Consider the following 7,520-nt stretch of genomic DNA (forward strand, 5'->3'; position numbering starts at 1 on the left):
GGGGGGGAGAGGAAACATAGTTTAATGGTATAAGTTCTGTGGTAGATGGGACCAAGTGCCTTGCCCTATCATGTAAAGGCAGTAAACACCGAGATCGGCGTGTGCATATTAAAAAAATACCCCAAAAATTTTGTCAGATGAAAGTCAAAAGTACTGTGGGCCTATTAACCTCTTCGCTGCCGCACCCATAGAATTTACGGGCCTGAAACCTGTAGCACCGTGCCTAAGGCCTGTAGAATTTACGGGACTGTGACAGGGGTTTGTTTTGATACCAATATTAAGGGAAGTTACTGCTAAAATCTTGCAATTATTATTGAGGAACCTTCCCTTTATGTTTACCTCAATTTTCCCCCAATTTGAAAGCGTCAGATTCAGATTTTAGCTCGGAGAAAAGATTAGATGTAGAATCTAGATATAAACATCTATCGCACAAAAATGATTTACTGGCAGTACACAGCATGGTCTTACATGTATAGATATATGGATTTTCGAGCATTGTATGAGGTAGGAAAAGCCTCTTGTCTCTTTTTCTTTACCTGCAAACACTCAAACAACGTGTATTCCCCCTTTTTTTTTTTGGTCTCAGCTTATCATTACTCGAATGTGAATTTGTTTGATGGTGTTGTTTTTGGCATCATGTTACTAACTCCCAACTTTTTTCCTGCTATCTCTCAATGACATATCCCCAAAATCATATAAATTAAAATGTGGGTCAGTGTAGAATGTACATGCGGAAATTCATGAGGAAATATTCATAAATAAAAAAGTTATAGGATGTAGAATGGGGTCACCCCTGAGCAGCCTTGGTTCACGGGAACCCCCCCCCCCCCCTCGGCATAAGGCATAAGGGCCTATTTACCTACGGCTTTGAAGGGGTTAAAGCTGCATACGTAGACAAAATAAAGCTCTAAATTTATTTCTCTCCCTCTCCCCTTCCCCTCTCTCCTGCCTCACCATTCTTCCCCACCCACGTCAATTACCTCCTCCCCTCCCTCTCTATCCTGCCTCACCATTCTTCCCCACCCACGTGGGTGGTTGGCGGGTGCTCTGGTGTGGTTTGCTTCTTCTTTCCTATGAAACATCTAGCATCCGTATTTCCCCCTCTTCTTTTTTATGTTTGTTACTCTCTTGTAACACCTCTAATCTTCTGGCGCTCATATGACCTTATGCAGTTGCGAGCGCCGTAAAACCTCTACTTAAACTAAACTTCCCCACCTACGTCAATTCCCTCCTCCCCTCCCTCTCTCTCCTGCTTCATCATTGTTCCCCACCCATGTCAATTCCCTCCTCCCCTGCCTCCTCAGACTGAGCTGGACAGCCTGGCAGAGTTTGAGCTGATGGAAGAAGCAATGGACAACGTGAGTTTCTGCAGTAACTCCTCCCTGGTCCGGAAATTGGTCAGCTCTGACTACCACAAGGTTTGTTGTGCATGTACACGCGTGCGTGTGTGCGTGTGTGTGCGTGTGTGTGTGTGTGTGTGTGTGTGTGTGTGTGTGTGTGTGTGTGTGTATGTGTGCACGCGCGCATGTGTGTGCATTTGTGTGCATGCTTGCGTGTGTGTATGCATGCATGTGTAGTAAGTCAGCACAGACTAAAACAAGGTTTGCATGTGAGCCTTTGCCTTAAGGTAGTACAGCTGTGTGTGACGAATGAGATGAAAAATCAACTTTACAAAGCAATGAAAAATCAACTTTACAAAGCAGCTCTTTAATTGCCCATATTATATAGCCTAGTGATTGCTCTCACTGGTTCAGTAACTACCAAAACTGTATATGTTGTGGTATTAGTATTGTGCAGACTCAAATTACTTCAGTAGTAAAAATGTTGTTCATAAAATGACCGTTATTGTGTTTCTGTGGGCTTCCCTTTACTCAAACTCAAACAAAACATGTCGTCGCGTCTCATCTCCAGGAAGCAATTGGTCGGCTGAAGACTATCAATGAATCAAAAAAGGGAATCACTGGTGAAAGTGCGGAGGATTCTGCAAGAGGGCAAAATTCACGCCCAGGGAAAAATGAGAAGAATAATGAGGAGTTAACGGAACATGAAAAAGCTGGAGCGACGATTAAAACACAAAGTGCCTTCTTCAAAGCCAACAGTGACCACAACAACATCAACAACAACAGCAACATTAATGAGAATACCAGCAACAGCGGCAGCAACAATAAGAAAACTTTGTCGTCTAATGGTGGTGGGAGAAACATCCAAGTTGCCGAGCCTGATTCCGACGCATCGTCATCGGATGCTACGTTGACAGATTCAAGCGATGATAATGATGATGAGTTCTATGATGATAAAGTTGAGGAGAACAAGAAGGAGGGTTTCCACAGACAACAACACCAAGGAGGCATACTGCAGCAGGGAGATGGATATACTAGTCTTCAGAATGGTTTGACAACAATGAAAGATAGTGCTGCTGCTCATTTGTCGCCAGAACTTGAACAAAATTTTGCGTCGTATGCAGACAAAGTTGGAAGCAATTCACAGCAGACGAATTCTCCATCGAAGGCACTGCCAAGGAAGGTGGCCCCCCTCGCTGGGAAATTCTCCTCAGCCAATGACACGTTGTCAATGCTCAAAGCCCTTTCCCAGCAGGCAGGCTACCTCACTTCTGGAGGTGGTGGCGCAGGCGATGGTGGGCAAAAGTTTGACAAAAGCAAGAACAACTCTGCCAGTCTAGTGGCTCAAGCTATGTCAAATGGGACAGCAGACAACAGAGACCCTCAAGTGCCCCCGAACTTTGCAAGTAGCGGTGCGCCCTTCGCGTTTTCAGCTCCCAATGGCGCGAGTGTAGTTCCAGTTACAAGTTTCGGTTTTACGGGTTTGACCGAAACCTCGCAGGCTCTCCAGCCCTCGTCGTTGTACTCCACGATGGTGCAGCCGACTTTCACAAGTGCCCCAAGCCACCACCTCGGACCGGAGTCTCAGCAGGCAGAGAATCCCCTGAGGAGCTCGCTGAATAAACTCTATAGTAGTCAGAAATATAACTACAACAACGGCAAGAGCTCAGCTGTTGTTGTCGATAAGCTAAGAAATGCTGCTGGGGACAGCGACAACTATGAAAGTGAAGAGGAAGGTAATTCCAGTGATGATGAAAGTGATGAGTATAACTCGGAGGAGGAGGAAAAATTGGAGAAGAAGAAGTGGTGTGGAGAGGACAAAGGAAAGATATCACAGAGACTGGTGGAAGAAACTGGCTCGCACTCAGAGGGAAAGAAGGTCTCCACGGGGACGGCTGAGCGCTCGGGAACTGTGCACGAAGGGGCGCCAGGCCGGTTAGGGTCAAGATCGGTGGCTACTGCTACTGCAGCTGCGTTTGACGATGAAGTGGAGTGGACAGATGAGGATGAGGATGCTCAAACTTGTTTGAAATGTAAGTTTTGATCTTAAAAAAAGGGGGTTTGTTGAAGGGGTCTTGTCTGGTTAATAGAAATTTCTTGTTCTGTTCAGTAAAGAGAGTATTATTGTCATCATTATCATTATCATTGTCAGCATCATTGTCATCATTATCATTCTTATTGTCATTATCATTGTCATTGTCGTTATCATTATCATTGTCGTTTTCATTATAAAATCATTGTCATTATCAGTATCATTGTCATTATTATCAGTATCATTGTCATTATTATCATTCTGACTGTCATTATCATTATCATTGTCATCATCATTCTTATTGTCATTATCAGTGTCATTATCACTCTCTCTATCATTGTCACTGTAATAGAAATAAAGTCAGCTCTTGTCTCTCAAAATGTTTAATGTGTCCCGTGCACTCACATGAACTGTTCAGTTGCGAGCGCTGTAAAACATTTACCAAAACAAAAAATAAACCCCCCAGCTCTTGTCTCTCTCTCTCTCTCTTCAGCCTCGTCAGAGCCAGCCCCTGTTCCCATGTCGGAGGGCACGATGCTTTCAACCCCTCCGACATCGCGACTGGTCACCCGGCTCTTCCCAAAGCTGAAGACAAAACCGAGTGCAGAAGCCGAGAAGGTAATTTGACCGTTTTGTTGTTGAGTAGATAGATATTATTTGTTGCAAGGAGATGTTATGTGTCTCGGCGCGGTGGAATCTGGTGTTTGTCAAGTTTTGGGTATATGGAGTTATCTTCAGTTGTCTTGCTATTGAGGAAAAATGTACCCATCCATCAATCATGAAGAGAAGTAGAGGTATTTGTGATTTGGGGGGGGAGGTTCAGTTAGTGTCCGAGGTAACATTAGCGAGAAAATGGCTTCCAAAGTTTGGTGACTTCCAAACCTTGAAAGTCCTTAGAAACTGCTGTTTCACTTTTTTGTGCTTTTGATCAACATTTTTCAGTGAAATTCACTCAGCAGTGTATATTATGTAAGCAATAGTGTTTGACATTTCGGTAACTATGTTCTGACATTTCCACATTTCTGCTTTCTGCAGGCAAGCGCAGCACTACAGCAGGCATCGGCAGCCCCGCTGGCTCAATCAGCGCAGCAACAGCAACAGCAGGCCGATGGGATCCAGTCTCGGGTGCTGAGAGACAAACTGAAGGAGCTGGAGGTGGAGATAGAACGGTTTCGTTCGGAGAACGCTAATCTGGACCGACTTCGCCGGGAACGCGAGGAGGTGAGATCATTGATTTCCCTTGATGACTTGATGATAAAAAATTTGTAATAATGATAAATAATAGTAGTAACGATAATAGTATAAGGTAATAATAATAATGGTTGCAATAGTAATAATGATTATAGTAATATGATGATAATAATTTTAAAGTTAAATGGCAATGATATTAGTGAAAATAATAGAAACAATAATCCTTTTGAGAAAATGAATAACGGTAATAGTATCATCAGTAGTTATAATTTTTTTAAATGCTCTAATAATAAAAATGATATTGATAATATAATTTCAAATTGTTTTTGTCTTTTATAAAATTATTTTCCCTCAATCCAGGGTCTGTCTAAGCTGAAGCAGGAGATTGAGACGTTCCAGAAGGAGAAGGAGCAGGAGCTGAAGCGTTTAGAGGACTTCAAGCAGGAGGAGATTAAGAAACTCAAGTGAGTCGCAATGCATTGCTACCGTGAAACGAAAACTTGTTTTCCTTCTTTTTTCTTTTACTTTTTTTTTTTTCTTTTTGGATGGAGTAAGAGGCTTTAGAATTATCTCTGAATAAATAATTTTGGAAGCCCATTTTTTATTTCTCTGAAAGAAATAATTGAGGAAGCCCATCTTTGATTTCACAAAAAGAAATGATTGATGAAATCCATATTTGATTTCTCTGAAAGAAATAATTGACGAAGCCCATTTCTTATTTGCAGGAAGGAGTGAAAGCTTTCAAATCAGACTTTCTACCTGCACTGAAGTTTGACAATTTCCATTTTTGATTTTTCAGGAGGGAGCGGAAACTCTTTGAAACTTACCAGAAGAAAGTTCGGTCTATGCCAGACAAGAAAGAACGAGAAGAAATTGAGAATCTGCGTCAGCAGGTGAGAGTTTTTGGCATGTTGAGTGTATGAAAGTGGGTGGTTGGCGGATGCCCTGGTTTGGTTTGCTCCTTCTTTTCTGTGAAATATCTATTGTCCTTATCTCTCCTACTTAACTTTTCTTTGTATGTTCTTCTCGGGTGACATTTCTAATCTTCGGCACTTTTCATATGTTGTTTAGTATTTTATTGTCATCTTGAAGGGCCAAATTTGAAGCAGACGTTGACGTTGGTTGTCATGGTTTGCGATGATGCTCGGATGCTATTAAAACCCCCCACAAAACCTATTATATCCTGTTCTTTTCCAGTCAACTATCTTTTGAGTTTTGAAAGTAAGTTATTCTTTGTCTGTCTGCCTCTGTTGCCTTCTGGTTTTCTAGTGAAAGTAAAAATGTTCAAGTTCTTTATGTCGATTAAATTTTTTTTACATGTTTTTTTTCCCTTAGCTGGAAGAAGTTCAAGAGGAACTGAAGAGGAAAGAAAGTCGTTGGAATTCGAGCACTGCTCGTCTCAAAAACCGCTTAGCGGAGGTGGAGCTGGAGAATGGGGAGCTGAAGGAAGAGATTCGAATCCTGGAGCGGAAACGGTTAGAGTGGATGACGGCTCAGAGCAATGCCAAGGTCGCTGGGCAGCAGGTGAACGGCAAGGTCAGTTTGGAAGGCAGCACGGTCAAGTCTGGCGGTGGAAGTCGAGCAGCTCAGGTGAGTCTGATCAGTATTTCACAGCTGATAACCAGTGCGTCAAAATCCTATTAAATATGTTTTTGAAGGTCTGAGTATGGAAGTCCGCTTTTGTGTCAGAAAGTACATGTTCTGCTGAGTATTGCTCCTCACAGACAAGTCAATGCTTAACCCCTTAACTGCAGGCTATGAGCTACATAGCTGTGCAGGGGAAAATTGCTCCTATTACTACAAGCGTCACATAGAGCCCCAAACTTAGAAACTCAACTGAAATCATTATCATCACTGTTACAGTCATTCATAATTTCGTCTAGAACTTCTGCAGCTAAAAAGGAAGGTCGATAGACTGGTCTGTTGGATGCCATTGCGAAATGCGAAAAAAAACAACAAAACGTAAACATAACTCAGAACGTCAACACTTCACTTCTTCAAAACAATGAAAATGACGCTCAGATTCACGAGAGACTACTGTAATGTCAATGAGGATTAGTCGTGACACAGTTTGGTCCCTTTAAACAGTGGAAAATTACTCTAAAAATGACTTCGTCATAGGCCCGCCGAATCAGCGGGCACATGGCACAGGGAAGCACTTCTTGGCCTGCTGGGGCAGTGAAGGGGTTAAGAAATACCTATGGCTGATTAAGTCTGTATAAAGAAATGTATTAATACTTTTATCTACTTTCGTAATTTCTTTCCCTTCAGTAAACGATGAACAATTATTTCTTTCTGATCGTTTCAGGCTGGCAGTTCTTTCCCACGGAGCAGCACCCCGACGCATGAACAAGACGAGCCTGCGATAAAGTCAGCACCCGCAGGAAGTAATGTGAAAGCTCCCTCGGAAAAGGGTGAGCCTCAGTTTGATAGTCGGCGATTTTGTTATTGTCACCGTCATGACACAATTGCATAAGTCATTTCTAGTACTTGGTGCAGAGAAAAAATGCCTGTTCCTTTTTTTTATATCCTCAATATAGCGGGGTTGTGTTTCGCGTACTAAAAATAAAATGCTCAAAATGTGGCAAACTCTTCTCCCATAGAATTGGTCTCACTAGCCTCAGCATAAACCGTAGGTCATCTTATCCCTTATTTCTTTTGTTTTGCTTTAAAAACATTCTTCTCTACAGAGGCATTGCTCATCGTCAGACATTGAGATGAATGATTCTTCTTCTTCTTCTTCTTCTTCTTCTTCTTCATCTTCTCCTTCTTCTTCTTTTTTTGGGGGGGCTCTCGTGGCCTGGATGTTATGGTGTTGGCCTCTCATTCAAAGGTCCCGTGTTCGAATCCGGGTAGCGACCGAAAAATTTTCTTCTCTAAAATTGTCTCCTTTCACCTCCTTTCCTGCTCTCTAGCAATATTCTGTCGTCTGCTTTCGTCTCCTCTTTCTGCCCCCA

At 42.5% G+C, this 7,520-nt stretch overlaps 1 protein-coding gene across 1 annotated transcript in view; it reads left to right on the forward strand.

Annotated features, from left to right (window-relative positions):
• LOC101861182 (centromere protein J) overlaps positions 1-7,520 on the forward strand; it is a gene marked incomplete at its 3' end in the record, with an annotated part of 19,369 nt that overhangs the window by 7,410 nt on the left and 4,439 nt on the right. The window contains 8 exon segments of the mRNA XM_035973804.1: positions 1,305-1,418; positions 1,912-3,373; positions 3,866-3,990; positions 4,408-4,593; positions 4,924-5,027; positions 5,363-5,456; positions 5,899-6,153; positions 6,872-6,977. Of these exon segments, the coding sequence (XP_035829697.1) occupies positions 1,305-1,418; positions 1,912-3,373; positions 3,866-3,990; positions 4,408-4,593; positions 4,924-5,027; positions 5,363-5,456; positions 5,899-6,153; positions 6,872-6,977 (2,446 nt within the window).

Source organism: Aplysia californica, unplaced genomic scaffold (assembly GCF_000002075.1).
Source record: "Aplysia californica isolate F4 #8 unplaced genomic scaffold, AplCal3.0 scaffold00031, whole genome shotgun sequence".
In the NCBI taxonomy this organism is placed as follows: Eukaryota; Metazoa; Mollusca; class Gastropoda; order Aplysiida; family Aplysiidae; genus Aplysia; species Aplysia californica.